Source organism: Arachis stenosperma, chromosome 2 (genome assembly GCF_014773155.1).
Source record: "Arachis stenosperma cultivar V10309 chromosome 2, arast.V10309.gnm1.PFL2, whole genome shotgun sequence".
In the NCBI taxonomy this organism is placed as follows: domain Eukaryota; kingdom Viridiplantae; phylum Streptophyta; class Magnoliopsida; order Fabales; family Fabaceae; genus Arachis; species Arachis stenosperma.
The window spans coordinates 2,753,169-2,771,747 of NC_080378.1; the positions used below are offsets into that span (position 1 = coordinate 2,753,169).

The 18,579-nt window shown below is 34.2% G+C and overlaps 1 protein-coding gene and 1 pseudogene across 3 annotated transcripts; both read right to left on the reverse strand.

Moving 5' to 3' along the window:
* Positions 1 to 1,981: 1,981 nt before the first annotated feature.
* Positions 1,982 to 7,277, reverse strand: LOC130961341 (putative disease resistance protein At3g14460). 3 transcript variants are annotated; one of them, XM_057887175.1, is made up of 4 exons: positions 5,894 to 7,277; positions 3,429 to 5,758; positions 2,707 to 3,297; positions 1,982 to 2,323 (listed from the first exon to the last, which is right to left on the reverse strand). In XM_057887175.1, the coding sequence occupies exons 1-2, from the start codon at positions 7,071 to 7,073 to the stop codon at positions 3,447 to 3,449; spliced, it is 3,492 nt and encodes a 1,163-aa protein (XP_057743158.1). In that variant the 5' UTR covers positions 7,074 to 7,277; the 3' UTR covers positions 1,982 to 2,323; positions 2,707 to 3,297; positions 3,429 to 3,446. The 3 variants fall into 3 exon arrangements, with proteins under 3 accessions (XP_057743158.1, XP_057743157.1, XP_057743156.1); XM_057887174.1 differs by having other exon boundaries at positions 1,982 to 2,319; positions 3,429 to 7,277; XM_057887173.1 differs by having other exon boundaries at positions 3,429 to 7,277.
* A 5,803-nt stretch (positions 7,278 to 13,080) lies between these two features.
* LOC130961223 (putative disease resistance protein RGA3) lies at positions 13,081 to 16,747 on the reverse strand (annotated as a pseudogene).
* Positions 16,748 to 18,579: the final 1,832 nt, after the last annotated feature.

An 18,579-nucleotide genomic window follows, 5' to 3' on the forward strand; every position in this document is an offset into this window, starting at 1 on the left:
TCTTATTCTCTTTGTTGTAGAAGGATTTGCAGTAGTAATGACAGACTCTGAAAGAGTTAATACCTAAAATTGCTAGATTAAAGAGACGGAGAGCAATCCTTTCAAAAAAAAAAAGACAAGAAGATATGTGCCTGCAACATATGATTGCACCTTCCTTATTTTATTTTAAATTGATTCATAAGGTGATTTTGATGCCTATTTTAAAAATGTAGAAATACAATTATTTGAAACACTTAGATATATCCAATTTAGACAAACAAGAATGAGGAGAAAGCAATATCTCCTGTCGAAGAGGAGTGCCAATTTAGCTTCCAGTTCAGGTTAGTACAAAAGAATCTTCTAACATATTTTGTTCTGTTTTTTGTATTGATTTTTGGTACGAATTAAAAAAATTCTTTTGTAATTGTTTACGAATCATTAAGTAGGATTTAAATAAAATATTTTGTATTATATTTAAAATCATAAAAATCAGTAAAAAAAAGGATAATTTTTTGGTCAAAAAATCACATGAATAGTAATTTTGCAATCCGTAGAAAAATATGATATCTTTCCAATTTTATTGTATAATAAGATTGTCTAATCCATTAGTTAAACCAAATTGTTGAGAAAGAAATTGAGAAGCCTATTTGTATTTTTAATACTTCATGGGATAATTTTTTTTAAAAAAAATTACTTCAATAATAATTTTACAACATTGAAAAGAAAGCTATATCTTAAATTAAGAAGTATTGCCAATTCAGCTTTCACTTTAGGTGAGTACAAATTATTTTATAACATGTTTTATTCTAATTGTTGCTACTCATAGCTAATTAATAGGAAAAAATTTGTATAATTTGTTGTAATTGTTTGCTATGTAGGATGAAAATGAAATCTTTTGCATCTATCTATCTATCTATCTATCTATCTATCTATCTATCTATCTATCTATCTATCTATCTATCTATCTATTTAAAAGCTGATACCAACTTTCTCCACAATGAGTTTAAGCCATCTTTTCTTTACTAATGATGCCACATCAGCAATTCTAATGACTTGGCAAAAGATGAAAATCAACCAATCACTATTTAGTAAAATATTTTAAAAAAATTAAAACAAAAAATTCTTATCTATTATTATTTAATTAAAACATCAAGTACTAATTAAATGCAATAAACATACCTTAAAAGTGTTATAATAATAATAGTTATAAAAAAATTTAGTTACAAATATTCAAATTCTACAACTTATACATATTAAGACTCTAACTACTCTTCATTTCTTAATCTCTCATACTAATTGTAAAAAATTCCTTAAATTTAATATAATATCCACAATGAGTTTAAGCCGTCTTTTCTTTGTTAATGATGCCACATCAGCAATTCTAATGACTTGGCAAAAGATGAAAATCAACCAATCACTATTTAGTAAAATGTTTTAAAAAAATTAAAACAAAAAACTCTTATCTATTATTATTCAATTGAAACATCAAGTATTAATTAAATTCAATAAACATGCATACATTAAAAGTGTCATAATAATAATAATTATAAAAAATTACAGTTACAAATATTCAAATTCTACAACTTATACATATTAACACTCTTACTACTCTTCATTTTTTAATCTCTCATACTAATTGTCAAAAATTTCTTAAATTTAATATAACATTTTTATATGTTTTTCATTCTCATTCTTTTATTTTTTTAATTATTTACAAACAAAAAAGCTACAAGAAAAGACAAAGTGTATCCATTAATGTAAATCAAAAAATGAAAATGCAGTTTTGTATAACTCTAATATAAATAACCTACGTCTTTTTTAAAATAAATAAATTCAAAATCTATTTATAATATGTTCTCTAAAATATTTTTAATATAACATTTATTAAAATATACTATATAGTATAAATAATCTATCTCTTTGCGCATTGCGCGGGTCTCACTCTAGTTATAAAGAAACTAAAGTGATTGATGGTTATAATACTACAAGTTATAAAAGGAAAAATTTTTCCATACACATAATACACTTACTTTACATAAAAATAACCCTGTATATTTGTAGCTATCCTCTTCAATTCAGTCCAAAAAGATCAAATATTCTATGACAATGCTTTTTCTTGAATCATTTGAATCCCACTGCAGCTTAATATATGTACAAACTGCACATACCAAGATAAAGATCAGTCAGTAAAGTTGATAGGAATGAAATTGCTCCTGATGGCAGCACCAGAACTTCATCTTCTAATGACTATTTCAGGTACGGGATTGTCATCTTCAAATGTAGAAAGCATATCCTTGAATCATGTCCGCATTAGCTACATACCTTCATCACCTTGTGAATCTGTCTGATGATGTATCAAAATCCAGAAAGGAAGAAATAGTTATTATTACAGAACCATTTCTCTTAATATTAGAAATAGTTTATTATAGGCATCTAATACTATTCTTTTTATGTAATGATTCAAACTGTGGTTTAAAAAAAAAACGACTACATAACAATAACTTGATCCTTCTATTTTGAAAGCTTATATAGCTCATGCATGCTGATTCCTTTTATTATTCCTATATGAATCTTGCAGCACAACAACTGACTCTGATCATAAAGAATTGACAAAGACAGGAACACCATTTTATAACTCTTTTCTTTCCCTAAATTAAGCTATTATTTTGTTTTTTCTCTGTGCAAAACAGCAAAAATAAAATTATGGAGAGGGATAGAGAAACATACCAACAAAAACAGAAGCTTTTCATTAAGAAGTGCCACTCCAACTTTGTCCATCGTGTCTTCCTTTTCTATCTTGTTCATTCTAGTGTAGATACTAACATGAAGCCAAACTCAGTAAACACAGCTTCTGGTAACTAATTTTCAAACTCATTACTTCAAAAGTCTTCTAAACGCATGAATATATTTGGATGCCCATGTAAATCAAACTCTTTGTTTAATACATCTAAAAATATTCTTAAATGTTGGATACACAAAAGATATTCAGTGTCTTTGAATTTTTGTTTCATGTTGATTCTTATCTTCTTTTGTAAAGGTGATTTTATTGAAAAATATGAAGGTTAATAAGTATTACAGATAGCAATGAGCCAATGACTTTGTTAGAGAAACAAAAGATATTTCTTGAACTACAACTGCAAGCTGAGAGCTTCCCTAATAAATGAAAGAAAAGAATATTTTCCAGTTGGCATATGAGTTCAACTAGTTAATGTTGTCTAAAGAAAGAGAATATTTTTCAATTGAAGATCCTTCATTTGTTGCTCGCAAAATCCCACAACAAGTGATTTCAAGTTATGCGGCATACCACCCTCTGCCAACCTGCAAATGTTTTAATAAGTATGAGTTTTAATAAGTATGACTTGAAAAATATGAGTGTTAATAAGTATGACTTGTGTATGTGTGAATTTAATTGTGGTAGCATGTGTGAATCATGAAGATTAGAGAATTACCTGCTCAGAAATCCCTGTTTAGAAGACTTTAATGTCAGGGATGTGGGAAATTTTGGGCCAGATTAGTTGATGCTTGTTCTTGCAGTGTTCTCCCAGCAAACAACACTGATCAATTTGAAGTAGCAAGAGAGAGGGAGGCAGCTTTTCTCCTTGCATATTCTCTATCTTAGGACACCAATCTATGTGTAGTTGTTGAAGGGAGGTGAGGCGGAGAAGCTCGTTGCACTCCAATGTCTCCAGATTCTTAAACCAGCATATCTTGAGAGTGGTAAGGGAGGGAAGGTGAGGCAGCGAACCCACCTCTGGGTATGACTTTATGTTGTCGCAGTCATAACCTGCAATTTCAAGATGAGTGAGGGCGTGCAAGTTGCCCATCCATGATAGATCCCTCATTTGTTGTTCGCTAATTCCCACATCAAGTCCTTTCAAGTTAGGCGGCAAACCACCCTCTGGCAACCTGCAAATGTTTGGGCAACCATATATCTCGAGAGACTGTAAACTTGGGAGTAAACTCTTCATGTCACGTGGTAATGCCTCCAACTTCTCACAACATGTGACTTGAAGATGAGTCAAGTTGGGTGCAGCCAGTCCTTCTCCTGCAAATGACACTAATTTGTCGCAGAAAGCAATGGAGAGACGTTGAAGAGCAGCGTGTGGTGCCTCTGACATTGACACTGATTCCAGATTCATACACCATGATATCTCCAAATTCTTGAGATTGGGAAAGGCATCTAACGACAAGGAGGTCAGTGAATCACAGCTGTCTTTTATTTGTAGCTCTACCAAATCATACTTGTGCTGCTGTAGCTGGGGGAATTCTAGTTTTATACAGCTCAAGATGTGTATTTCTTGGAGGCAACGTAGATGGTTGATGCTCATCATTGCCTTCCATGCAGACTCCCTCACAGATTCACTTCCCCTAATTGATAAAGTATCCCCATCAAGAAACATGTCCTCGGTGTGCCGTTCTATAATATCGTCGCCTATACGTAGTTTGCGAACTTTGGAAACATCCGACAAAGAAGAAACTATTCTGAAGAATACCTGATTACGCATCTTTTCCTTCAACATTGGGCATCTTCTTATTTGAAGCTTCCTAAGTTGTGGAAAAGTTTCCGACTCAGATACGTGCCACACCTCCCAACATGCCATGTCATCAAACTCCAAAGTCTCAAGTGAGGGAAACGGTGCAATATGCGAAGAATGATCATCTCCTTCATTCTTGTAAAACTCCTCCCCAATACTCCTCACCTGATGGAAACCTTCAATGCGCAGGGACTTGAGAGATGGCAGCTGTCCAAGTGAAGGCAGCATGCAGCAATTCTTGCAAGACTTTAGAGATACACGTGTCATGTTTTCGTAGGAACAGTTCCCCAACCAATCTGGAAATATTGTACCCTTGTATCCCCATATTCTCAACTCTTTCAACCCATTCTGCGGTTGCAAGTTGTCGAGCATGTCTCTTTCTTGTTGTGTACTTGAAACCAAATCATCACCTGAAGACCATTGCAAACATAATTCATCAATGTGCTTCTTATCCATTATCTTTGCCCTCTTTGCTTCATTCACATCAACAATATTCTCCAACTTCTTAATCTCAACGGATCCATGAAGATTTTCCAGCCCTCCTAACTCCTGGATTCCATTGTCTTTGTGCTTGCCAACCACAAAGTAACTTAAAACGTGCAACTGATTCAATTTGCTCATTTTCCTGGGCATTTCTTCCAAAGAGGTATTTCTAATATCAAGATGCTGCATATTCACAAGATTATGCAAACCACTAGGCAGCGTAGTTAGCTTAGAACAATGATTCAACTTCAATGTTTGCAAATTACACAACTTGCACAAAGACTCTGGCAATGTCTTGGTATAAGTCCAAGAGAGATCCAAGTAGCGCAGATGGATCAATTCTCCTATTAAATTAGGCACCTCATCAAGTTTATCAAAGGAGAAAACTCTCAAGTATTTACACTTTGATAATATCTCACATGTTGCCGCTTCAATGTTGTAGTTGGGAGATGAGAAACCGCCAAACAATAATAATGTTCTCAAAGATTCTACTTTAGAAATAGAATTATAAAGTTTTGAGCTACAATGACTTAAATCTACAAACAAATGCCGAGTCTGAATCTTTAGCTCCTCTTTACCAAGTTCTTCTGAGTTGCAATAGAAATCTCCAGCAAGGAATATTGCTAAATCATGCAACAGATCATGCATCACAAAATAATAATGAATCTTTGTCAAAAATAATCTGGAAGTAAGTTCATCAAAACACTCACAACCAACTTCTTCTAAACTCTCTCCTCTCTTTGGTGGTGGTAAAAGATCTTCTGCCATCCACAAAAGGATTAATTCATCTTTCTCAAATTTATAATCCTTGGGAAATAAAGCACAATAAACAAAACAACGCTTTAAATATGGAGAAAGATGGAAGTAACTTATCAGTAATGCTGGAATAATCTTACTCTTCTCCACCGAAAATTCCCAAATATGACTCATTAGTATCTTGTTCCATTCCTCAACATCATGCTTAGTACGTAACAAGCGACCAAGTGTTTCTGCAGCTAATGGCAACCCATCACATTTCTTGACAATCTTTCTACCTATTTCTTCAAGTGCTGCACTCCCATTTGATTCTGGAAAAGATGCATTGTTAGCAAACACTGACCAACAATAGTCTTCTGACAACCCTTTCAGAAAATAAGGGCGACAGTTCTGAACTGCTAGAGCAACATTTTTCCCGCGAGTAGTCAGAAGAACAATACTTCCCTTCTTCCCATATTGGAAAGGCGTCATAAAATTACTCCATTTGTCAGCATCATCACTCCAAACATCATCAAGAACAAGAAAGAACTTCTTATTGGACAATTCTTCTTTCAAAGCATTTTGAAGTGAATTGAAATCATTGAGACTACAAGTACCTCCATGGAGCTGCTTTATGACATTCCTTGTAGTCTCAACAACTTCAAACTTCTCCGAAACGCAAACCCATGCTTTCAGATCAAATCCCTTCATGAACTCCTCCTGATTGTTGTACAGCCATTGGGCTAAAGTTGTTTTACCAACCCCACCTATGCCAACAATAGCTATCACAGACAGGTGATGCTCACTGTTGTCAATCAGCATTTGGACTAAGGCCTTCTGGTCATCCTCCCTGCCATACACACTCCCTCTTACAAGAGAACTGGTCGGAGTCCTCCATGATGAGCTACCAGTGGGAATCTTTTCAAGACCAAGCAAATCTTTTTGTTTTCCAAGATCCTCTATTCTTCTAACCATCCCTTCCATCTTGTCTACCATTTCATCCCTATCTCGGTTGATGAAGAAGCTAAGGGACCAGGAAGAACTTGCATTCTTTTGAGTGGTGGCTTTGAGGAGGACAGCATCCAGCAAGTCGTCAGCACAGTAAACAGCATCCCGGAGACTATCGAGCCACTTCCTCACAGATGGATTACTGAACTGCTTCAACTCAGCATCAGCAACAAGAGCTTCAGCACCCAACAGAGCAGTCTTCAGCCTTTCAACCAAGTCAGCGCCAAGCTTCTTTCCCAGGACCAAGTTGACCGCATCTTTTGCAAGGAGCCTGTCAAAGACAACGTTAATGAAGCCAGAGAGAAAAGCTCCACCAACAAGTGCACCAGCCATGATATGATCTCAACAACAGAAAATGAATGGATTTGCAGAGAAAGGTAAGAGAAGAATGGTTGCAGGGTGTAGTCAACTCAATAGAGGGGTTTTCTTCAAAGAAGTTGTCCTACATGATATCACGTGGTATCGGTTTCCAAGGTAACTATAAAAAATTCGGTATCAGTGGAGTGCTTAGCTGGCTCTGCACTAACTCCATTTGATAGTTCTTGTTTGAAAGAAGCAACACATTGTTAAATAGCAAAAATATATCAACTGACACTAGTCTCTGTGGAAAGAAATTATATAAAACCAAGGAGCATGAAGCTGCACATGGATCATGGTATCTATTCTATTCTTAATATATAAAAGTAGGTACCACATTGCTTCTAAGTTATTTCTTTTCTTCTATTAACGCCATGTCAGCACCAACGCTTACTTGGCAAAATTTTAGAATTCACCACTTAAATCTTGTCAAATCAACTTTTATTTTTACATAAAAAAAAACACACAACAACTAAAAAACACAATAAAAACCAACAAATTAACTTTTTCCAAATCAATTTTTATTTCTAAAACAACAAAAACACAAATTAATATTTACCCCAACAAAAAGCTCTCAACCAAAGAGTTTATTACCTTTCTCGAACCCTCACCCTCTTAGCACTTCTTCGTACCAAGATCCTATTTCCTCCATCCTCTTTCGGTCCCATCCTATTTCCCCTATCCTCTTCCAATTCCATAAGCCATTGTTTTTTCCTCAAAACAAATTGTCGATGTCCATCTCCGGCGAAACCGCATTGCATAAATTGCAGAAATCAGGGCAAACTCCATTCCTCCTCTTGCGGTTTCCCTGTCAATTCTGGGTCTCAAACTAACGTTACCATTCGGCACCGCCAACGTAGGAAATTTGTCCCAGGTGTCTTCCTAAAGATTTTCAACTTTTCCGTTTACTCTTCTCATTGTTCAATATCATTTTCAATAGCTCTATTTATTTTTTATAAATAATAACATTTTAATTGTGAACTCATTGCAAGTAGCACAAGTTTATGTATTCCTCTTTTGTAAACGGTTCTGTCTAACCGTCACAACCAAAATTAATGTGCATTTAAAATTATTGCTCCCTATATACTATTGATTGCAATATTTCATCATCAAATTATAAATTGTTATTTTACATGTGGAGTACTTCTTCTTCTACAGTTTACATTTACGTGTTCCTCTTTTTCAAATTGTTATTCCACATGTACAGTATTACTTCCACAATTTACTTAGAATGGATTATCTTTCTTTGACCATATTTTATTCTCTTTGTTGTAGAAGGATTGTGGTAATGAAAGACCGGGAGAGTTAATACCCAAAATTACTAGATGAAAATCAACCAATCACTATTTAGTAAAATCTTTTAAAAAATTAAAACAAAAAACTCTTATCTATTATTATTCAATTGAAATATCAAGTACTAATTAAATGCAATAAACATACATTAAAAGTGTCATAATAATAATAATTACAAAAAATTTCAGTTACAAATATTCAAATTCTACAACTTATACATATTAAGACTCTTATTACTCTTTATTTCTTAATCTCTTATACTAATTGTCAAAAATTCCTTAAATTTAATATAACATTTTTATATGTTTTTCATTCTCATTCATTTATTTTTTTTCATTATTTATAAACAAAAAAATCGCAAGAAAAGACAAAGTGTAGCCATTAATGCAAATCGAAAAATGAAAAAAAAAAGAAAATGCAGCTTTGTATAGCTCTAATATAAATAACTTATGTCTTTTTTAAAAATAAATAAATTCAAAATCTATTTATAATATGTTCTCTAAAATATTTTTAATATAACATTTATTAAAATATACTATATAGTATAAATAATCTACTTTTTCGCGCATTGCGCGGGTCTCACTCTAGTTATGGTAATAATATAAGGTTATAATTTGTTGGCAATTGACATTGACTTTCACGCCTACACGTGTTGATAGCTAGCTTATCTATGGTAATAATTTTTGTATTTTTATTAGTCTTCTTATGTAGTGTTTGTTTTATTTTTTTATTTTTGCTTTCTAAATTATTAAGACTAGGTGTGAAGTTTAAGAAATCACATGATATTCAAAGCAGTGCTGGTAAGCTTGACAATCCACCAGAATCCACAAGCATGGTAGCCACCTTCATGTAGAAACAAGAAAAGGAAGAAATAAATAAGCCATCAATCACTGATAGTCGTTTACAAAGATGTTTTTACTTTGTAGGCTTTGTAGTTTGTAGTTTTCATAATTTCTTGCCAGAAGGACTATTAACAAAAAAATATTCATGTTAGTCTATTCGTCAATAATAAATAACTTCTACTTTATCATGTATAATATTATCTTGTTTATTAGTTAATAAATTTTCCCCATACCACTGAATTGATTATGTTCTGACTTGTCAAAAGTTCTGCAATGTTATATATTTTCGATTTCGGATTCCTTACATTTTTCTGTTATTAATTACTTCTGTTGCTATCTGCTAAGGATATCTGGTCTTGTTATATCTTTGTCTTACAAGTTAGGAGTATCAACTAAGCAACTAAATAGTTATTATGATCAGTTCCTCTTTCTTTACAATTTCTGATAACTGATAAGTGATACCAAACACATACCTTCTAAGAAATACCATAATGTCTATTTTTTTTTTATGAAGAGTTGGAAGTTAAAATATTTATTCAACACAAATAACAAACACTTAATATAATTTCTCTTTGAAAGATGTTCCAAGATAAATTATAGAAGAGATGCAAATGTATAGCTTTTGACATATTAAATGTGTAAAAATTATTTGGTCCTCCATAATGCAAAATTTGTTAATCCATTCTTTATTATTTATTTCAGACTCTCCAACAAGGGAAAAGGAGGAGCAATATGAAAAGAAGGGTCACCAATACCCTTGTAAAACTCCATGCCAACACACTTCAGCTGACTAAAACCTTCAATGCACAGGGCCATAAGAGATGGCAACTGTCCAAGTGAAGGCAGCATGAATCAATTGTTGCAAGACTCCAGAGATACACTTATCATATTGTTGTAGGCACAGTGGCCCGACCAATCTGGATATATTGTACCCTTGTATCCCTTGATTCTCAACTCTTTCAAGTTGTTGTGAGGTTCCAAGCTGTCGAGTATATCTCTTTCGACTTTTGTGTTCGGAACCATATCATCACCTGAAGACCACTTCAAGTATAATTTGTTGATGAGATTCTTGTTTGTCATCCTTGCATTCTCTGCTTCTTTCACATCAACAATATTCTCCAACTTCTTAAGCTCAAGTGATCCATGAAGATTTGAGAGCCCTCCTAATTCCTTGATTCCATTATCTTCATCTTTGCCCACCACAAAGGAACTTAAGGTATGCAAGTGTTTCAATTTGCTTATTCCTCCAGGCATTTCTTCCAAACAAGTTTTCCTAAGATCCAGATGCCGTAAATTCACAAAATTGTGCATGTTAATGGGCAACATGGTCAACTTAGTACATCTGTACAATATTAATGTTTGTAGATTATACAAGTTGCACAAGGACTCTGGCAACCTGTTAATGTCAGTCGAAGAGAGATTCAAAACCGTAGATGAATCGATTCACCTGTTGAATCAGGTAATATATCAAGTTTATGAAAGGATAAAACTCTCAAGCATATAAATTTAGATGCTACACTTTCCATGCTGAACAAATCATCTATATACAACGATGTCCTCAAAGATTCCAACTTCGCATTGGAGTTAAAGACTTTTGAGATTCGATGATGTAACCTTCTAGGTGGGAAATAATGTAACCTTCCTGGTGGGAAATATGAGAAATGGCGAGTGAGAACCTTCTTTTCTTTTTGTTGACAAGATTCTCTTTTCGACAACTTATTAGTAGTCAATATACGGAACAACATAGGGAATTTGCTTAGGAGAAATAACTATAGAGCCAACCAAGCAGGGTTAGAGTTATCTTTCCCCCGTTTTTTGTTTTGGGAAATTATGTGATTATAAAAAGTATACAATGACGTTTCAATTATGAAGATGAATATTTAACTTTTATAAAAGAGGATCTCTCTTTGGATGATAAAAACAAAAAAAAACAAAAATTGAAAATGAGTTTTTGGGCAAAAGAAATCCTTGTCTAATTTTCATGATGAAGTCCCTTATCTTATACCATATTATTTCAACAGAGTTTATGTTGCAAGTGTTTCAAGACTAGTTAAAAAAAAAAAAAAAGCAAACGAGGAAAGAAAAGATAATGCATCACAGAGAAACTAATGTTTAATTGCAGAGGAATATAAGTTCTTTATATGTATATATATATATAGTCTTAAGAATTTTCACTGAGAAAGTATGTGATGTAATTTTACTTTAATCAAACCAGCTAATAATGATCTTAACTTTGTAAATAATCAAATGAAAAAATAACAAAAAGGTGAGACTTTTCACAGTTTCATACAAATGGATGATGAAGCCTCAAAGATACAAAGTTTAATCTAAGTTCTCAGAACACAATTTCACTCAAACAACACCACCAACAAGATCAACAGGATGCACTCTTTCTCTCAGAAAATGAAGCTACAACTTCAATAATCAATACATTCACTATATACATGTTTAGCTTTCAAGCTTCCCTCTCCTTTTCTGAAACTGATATCATTTCTGTTTTCAGAATATTTGGCCTTCTCTGCTCAAGTGACAGCAAGGGCATTCCATTGTTTCTGTATTGCTGCGTAGTCCTCAATGTATCTCATGCAGAGCTCAGAGGCTTTCTTCTGAAACACTAATAAACATACACAAATAACAGAATTTCATGATCAGTTATCATTCTATGGTCTTTCAGTCCTTTTTTATTTTCTACACCTTTTTTTGAGAATGCATAGTACTGCGGTTATGTTGGATCATTGTTTTGATTTTAGAGTCAGCAGTAAAAGGATATTTAACAAACCCAAATGCCACCAAAAAGTTAAATTGCAAAGAGGAAGTTAAATGCAGTTAGATAGAAAAATAAAGTGATCACAAGCATAATCTAATTGCCATAATACTACAACTTAGAAAAGATTTTCAATGTAGACATTTCAGTGCAGAATCTTATGTAGCTTAATATATGTAAAACTGCACATACCAGGATAAAGACCACCTGGTTAAATTCATGGTATGCCTATTTTTTAATTTATTTAAAAATAAAAAAAGATAGATACTCACCAATAAGTGAAGTTGATAGAATTGAAATTGTTGTCTGATGGCATCATCACAACTTGATCTTCTAATGACATTAGCTGTATCAAGATCACCTTGGGAAAACTGTTTGATAACGTATCCAAAAGAAATTCTACAATGCATTAGATGAGTGTATAATAATGTGAATAACTCTTCATCTATTCAACTTAAGAGTTACAAATTGAGCAAGCAGTTGAAGGCATAAATCCCAACTTACTCTTCTAATTCTTGCTGATAAGTATAGATATGGTACAATATGTTACCAAAATTCAGATAACATCTGGCCACTGATATATGTCTGTATACAAACAAAACAAGGAAGAAATAGTTACTGTTGAAGAGCCCCTAGTCATAGTATTAGAAATAGCTTATTATAATCATCTCCTACTATTAATTTTATCTAATGATTCAATTTATGGTTAAGGAAGATTATACAGCAAAACTTTAACCTTTTATTTTTAAAGCTATACACCTCATGCTGATTCCTTTTACCATGAATCTTCTAACACAATAGGCAACTTTTTGATGAAAAAAAAAAGGGTTGAAAAAAATACATTTTTAATCTTGGAAACCAGTTTTATAGCCCTATTTAATTTGCTATGCACAATGAATTAGGTTAAGCATAAACATTTTTATAACCGTTTTCTTTCTATAAATCAAGCTATCATTTTTTTCCCTCTCTGTGCAAAACAGCATAATGGTGTTTCTAAAGAAAAGGAATTTATGCATGTATGAACTTAAATGTGATACCATGATAAACATGAAGATTAGAGAATTACCTGCTCAGAAATCTCTGTTCAGACAATTTGTTGGAAATCGACTTGAATAGTGGGGATGTGGGAAATTTTGGGCCAAATTTGTTCATGCTTCTGCTTGCAACGTTGTTCCAGCAAACGACAGCCTTCAATTTCAAGTCTTAACAGAGAGGAAGGTAGTTTTTCTCCTGCTATATTCTCCAGCTTTCTACAGCATTTAATGCGTAATCGTTGGAGGGAGGTGAGGCAGAGAAGCTGGTTGCACTCCAATGTCTCCAGATTAACAAACCACAGGATCTCCAAAGTGATAAGAGAGGGGAGGTGAGGCAGTGAATCCACCTCTGGATATGACTTTATTATGCTTTCACACTCAAAAGCATCAATAGTGAGATGAGTGAGGCTGTCCAAGTTGCCTATCCATGATAGACCTCTTAGATGCTTGCAACCTTTGACATGAAGTTCTTTCAGTTTAGCTGGCAAACCACCCTCTGGAAACCTACAAATTTCCTGGCAATTTTGCATTTCAAGGGACTCCAAATTTGGGAGAAGAGTACTCATGTCACTTGGCAATGCCTTCAACTCTGAGCACCTTTCAACATGGAGACGAGTCAAGTTGGGTGCAGCCAGTCCTTCTCCCGGAAATGACACAAATTTGGGGCAGCCAATGATGCTGACATATTGAAGAGCAGGGTGTGGTGGCTGTGATAATGAAACTGATTCCACATTCTCACACCAATGTATTTCGAGATTCTTGAGATTGGGAAAGGCATCCAATGACAACGAGGTCAGTGAATCGCAGCTGGAATGTATTTGTAACTCTGTCAAATCATATTTCTGCTGCTGTTGCTCGGGGAACTCCAGATATCTAGAACCTGTGATTTTCAGCTTTTGCAAAGACTTGGGTAAACAATCACTCAAAAAAGACATATCACACGAACATGATATGATTTCTATTTCTTGGAGGCAGCTTAGATGCTTGATGCTCAATGTCTTACATTCATACAGCCAAATTGATAAAGTATCCCCATAAAGTGACATCTCTTGAGGCCATGAATCATAAAATTCTGCTATGTTCAATTTGCGAACTTTGCAAACATACGACAAAGAAGAAAGGATTCTCAAGAATACCTGATTAAGCATATATCCGTTTAACATTTGACAATCTCTTATTTCAAGCTTCCTGAGTTGAGGAAACGTTTCCGAGTCAGGTAAGTGCCACATCTCCCAACATGGCAAATTCGTAAATTCCAATGTCTCAAGTGAGGGAAAAGGTGCAATACATGAAGAATGATGATGGCCTTCATTCTTGTAAAACTCCATGCCAATAATCTTCAGCTGATCAAAACTTTGAATGCAGAGGGACTTAAGAGATGGCAGCTGTCCAAGCGAAGGCAGCATGCGGCAATTCTTGCAAGACTTTAGAGATACACTTGTCATATTTTTGTATGAACAGTATCCCAACCAATCCGAAAATATTGTACCCTTGTATCCCTTGATTTTCAACTCCTTCAAGCCATTGTGCGGTTCCATGCTGTCCAGTATTTCTCTTTCTCTTTTTGGGTTTGAAACTTTATCATCACCTGAAGACCATTTCAAGCATAATTTGTCAATGTGCTTCTTATCTATTATCCTTGCACTCCTTGCTTCTCTGACATTAACAACATTCTCCATTTTCTTAATCTCAAATGACCCATGAAGATTTGAGAGTCCTCCTAATTCCTGGATTCCATTCTCTTCATGCTTGCCCACCACAAAGGAATGTAGAGTATGCAAGTGTTTCAGTTTGCTTATTCCTCCAGGCATTTCTTCCAATGAAGTTTTCCTAAGATCAAGATGGCGTAAATTCACAAGATTCTGCATGTTAATGGGCAACATGGTCAACTTAGAACATCCGTACAATATTAATGTTTGTAGATTATACAAGTTGCACAATGATTCTGGCAACCTGTTAATGTCAGTCCAAGAGAGATTCAAATACCGTAGATGAATCGATTCACCTATTGAATCAGGTAATACATCAAGTTTATGAAAGGATAAAACTCTCAAGCATATAAACTTAGATGCTACACTTTCCTTGCTGAACAAATCATCGATATACAATGATGTCCTGAAAGATTCCAACTTCGCATTGGAGTTAAAGACTTTTGAGATTGGATGATGTAAACCTTCAGGTGGGAAATATGAGAAATGGCGAGTGAGAACCTTCTTTTCTTCTTGTTCACCAAGTTCTTCTATTCTACAATAGAAATCTCCAGCAAGGAATATTGCCAAGTCATGCAAGAGATCATGCATCACAAAATATTCATCATCGTCTTGAAGCTTTTTAAAGAATAACCTTGAAACTAATTCTTCAAAACACTTGCAACCAACCTCTTCCAAGCTCTCTCCTCTCTTCCGTACTCTTAAAAGATCTTCGGCCATCCACAACAAAATTAGTTCACCTTTCTTGAAGTGATAATCTTTGGGAAACAATGAACAATAAACAAAGCAACGCTTTAAATACGAAGGAAGCTGATGATAACTTACTAACAACGCTGGAATAATCTTAGTGTCATTTATAGAAAATCCCCAAATGTCACTCCTTAAGATTTTTTCCCATTCCTCGGCAACATGCCTTCTGCACAAGCAACCAAGGGTTTCGGCTGCTAATGGAAAACCATCACACTTCCTAGCAATGCTTCTGCCTATTCCTTCTAGTTTCGGGCTCCCATTTGATTCTGGAAAAGAAGCATTGGCTGCAAACACTGACCAACAGTAGTCTTCTGATAATGGAATGAGATAGTGAGGGTGATAATTTGTTTGGACAACTGAACCGACATCTTCCTTGCGAGTAGTTAGAAGAATAGTACTTAACCCCATATTGAAAAGGGGCTAGAAAATCCTTCCATTGATGATGATCATTACTCCAAACATCATCCAAAACAATAAAGAACTTCTTTTCGGACAATCCTTTCTTCAAAGCATGTTGAATTGAATTGAAGCTATCAAGATCCTGAGTATTTGTAGAGATCTCCCTTACTATATTCTTTGTAGTCTCAACAATATTGAAATTTTCTGAAACACAAACCCATGCTTTCCTATCAAATCCATCCATCAACTCTGCATTATTATACATCCATTGAGCCAAAGTAGTTTTACCAACACCACCCATGCCAACAATAGAGATCAGAGACAGGTGATACTCACTGTTGTCATTCAGCATCTTGATTAAGGCCTTCTGGTCATCCTCCCTGCCATACACATTCCCTCTTACAAGAGAAGTGGATGGAGTTTTCCAGGAGAAGCTAGCAGTGGAAATCTTTTCAAGCCCAAGCTTTCCTTTGCGTTTCTCAAGATCTTCTATCCTTCTAACCACCCTTTTAATTTTATTCACCATCTTCCTGTCTTCAGAATTGAAGATTCTACCCAAGAGAGTGACCTTTTTGGTTGCAGCTTTGGTGTAGACACGGTCCAGCAAGTCATCAGCAGTGTAAAGAGCATCTCGGAGACAGTTGAGCCAATCCTTCACATCATGGTTATCCAGTTGCTTGAGCTCTGCATCATCAACAAGAGTTCCAGCATCTGTCAGAGCATTCTTCAGCCTTTCAACCAAGTCAGGGCTAAGCTTCTTGCCCACAACCAAGTTGACAGCATCAACAGAAATGAGCCTGTCTAGCACAACATTAATGAAGCCAGACAGAAAAGCTCCACCAACAAGAACTCCAGCCATGATCTCAAACAATAGCAAAGTGATCAAACTTTCAGAAGAGATAAGAGAACAATGTTTACAAGGTACTGAACTGAGGGGCTACTGAATCAAGAATATCCCAAGATATCCATGATTTCACATGGTATTAGTCTCCGAGGTAAATTAAAATAATTCTAGCTGGCTTTTCACTAACTCTTCATTTTTTAGCTTTTCATCGAAGGATGAGACAAATTATGCAAATAGCAAAAGTGGTGTTGTCTCAGTGTGGCCAACGGACACTAGTCTTTGTGAAAAATAGTTAATTACATAAAACTAGGAACTTCGTGTGACTGCACATGTGTGTATGTAAGTACCATGGTGATATATTATGTTGTGAGGTTATCAATAGTGGGGTTAAAATGTTGGCTTGGAACTAATCATTTTCTATATTCAAGGTTACTTCTTAAAAGAATAAAAATAATGAAGATTGTAAATCGTATGTTGTTGAATATATTACACTTAGTTTGTTTGGAACTAATTAGTTTTGTATTTTTTAATTTGCTACAGAAATGCAAGGTGAAGAAGGTTTCAATTGTTTCACGAATTAGAGCATGTACATACTATATAGATAAAGCAGAATTAGGGGCTAATGAATCATGAATTCATGATGATTATTTCGTTGTTGAATTGATGGATGTAAATTGTTCTACCCATAAAGAGATATATATCATGAAATGAAACTCTACATTGTTATACTTATTTGTGTGTTAAACTGAGATTACTTTCCATGGAAAGTTGTATATACATATTAAAAACAAGACTTAAGAAATCATGCTCAACATAATGCAAAACTTAAGTGAAGAAAATAGTCGTTTTATATCATTAACTGAGAAATTCAAGGTGTTAAGAACTTTCACTGACAAAATATGTGATGAAATTTCACTTTTATCGAACCAGTTAAAAATTGATCTGAACTCATTAACTGGATTTGTTGTGAATAATTAAATAAAAAAGTAACAAAAATGTGTCAATGTGTAGCTTCTATATTTTTATCATGCAGACAGATAGCTTCAGAAACCAAATAGATCAAAATATGTAAATTGAAATGAATAGCAAAAGGCACCAGAGAATAAAACTAGTAATTTTTATACTGGTTTGATCTCCACTCTCCATCAAGAGGTGAGATATTTCACTATATATAAGTATTCTTGCAAATGGATGATGAAGCCTAAGATTCAGAGTTCAACTTCAGCTATCAGCACTGATTTCATTCAAACAACAACACCAACAAGCCCAGTAGGCTGTGCACTCCTTCTCTCAAAAAATGAAGCTGCAACTGCGATAAATTCACTACATATATGCATTGTTTTGAGGGCAGTTGCAAGTTGTGTTGATGTTTATCTTTCAATTTTCCCTCTCCTTTTCTGCTATCATTTCTTTTTTCAGAATAGCATGTTGGATACTGATATATCTCTGTATATAAACAAGACAAGGAAGAAATTATTATCCTAAAAGAACCCTTTTTCTTAGTATTAGAAATAGCTTATCATAGACATATACTACACAGCAATTACTTGATTATTTTATTTTGAAAAGTTGCTTAAACACCTCATGCAGATTCCTTTTACTATCCTACATGAATCTTCCAACACAACTACTGATTATGTAATCAAAAAACTATCATCCAATTTTGATATTCTCAAATGCTAGATCCACAAAAAACAAAAATATTTAAATTTATGTATATATGAATTGAATTGGGGTACCAAGGCAAACATGAAGATTAGTGAAATACCTGGTCAGAAATCTCTATTCAGAAAATGTGTTCTCCATCAACTTAAATGGAAAACAAATTAGTGAAAAACCCTACTTTC

Bases quoted from the DNA above. Each gene is read 5' to 3' on its own strand.
- LOC130961341 (XM_057887174.1), bottom strand. From the start codon at position 7,073: ATGGCTGGTGCACTTGTTGGTGGAGCTTTTCTCTCTGGCTTCATTAAC.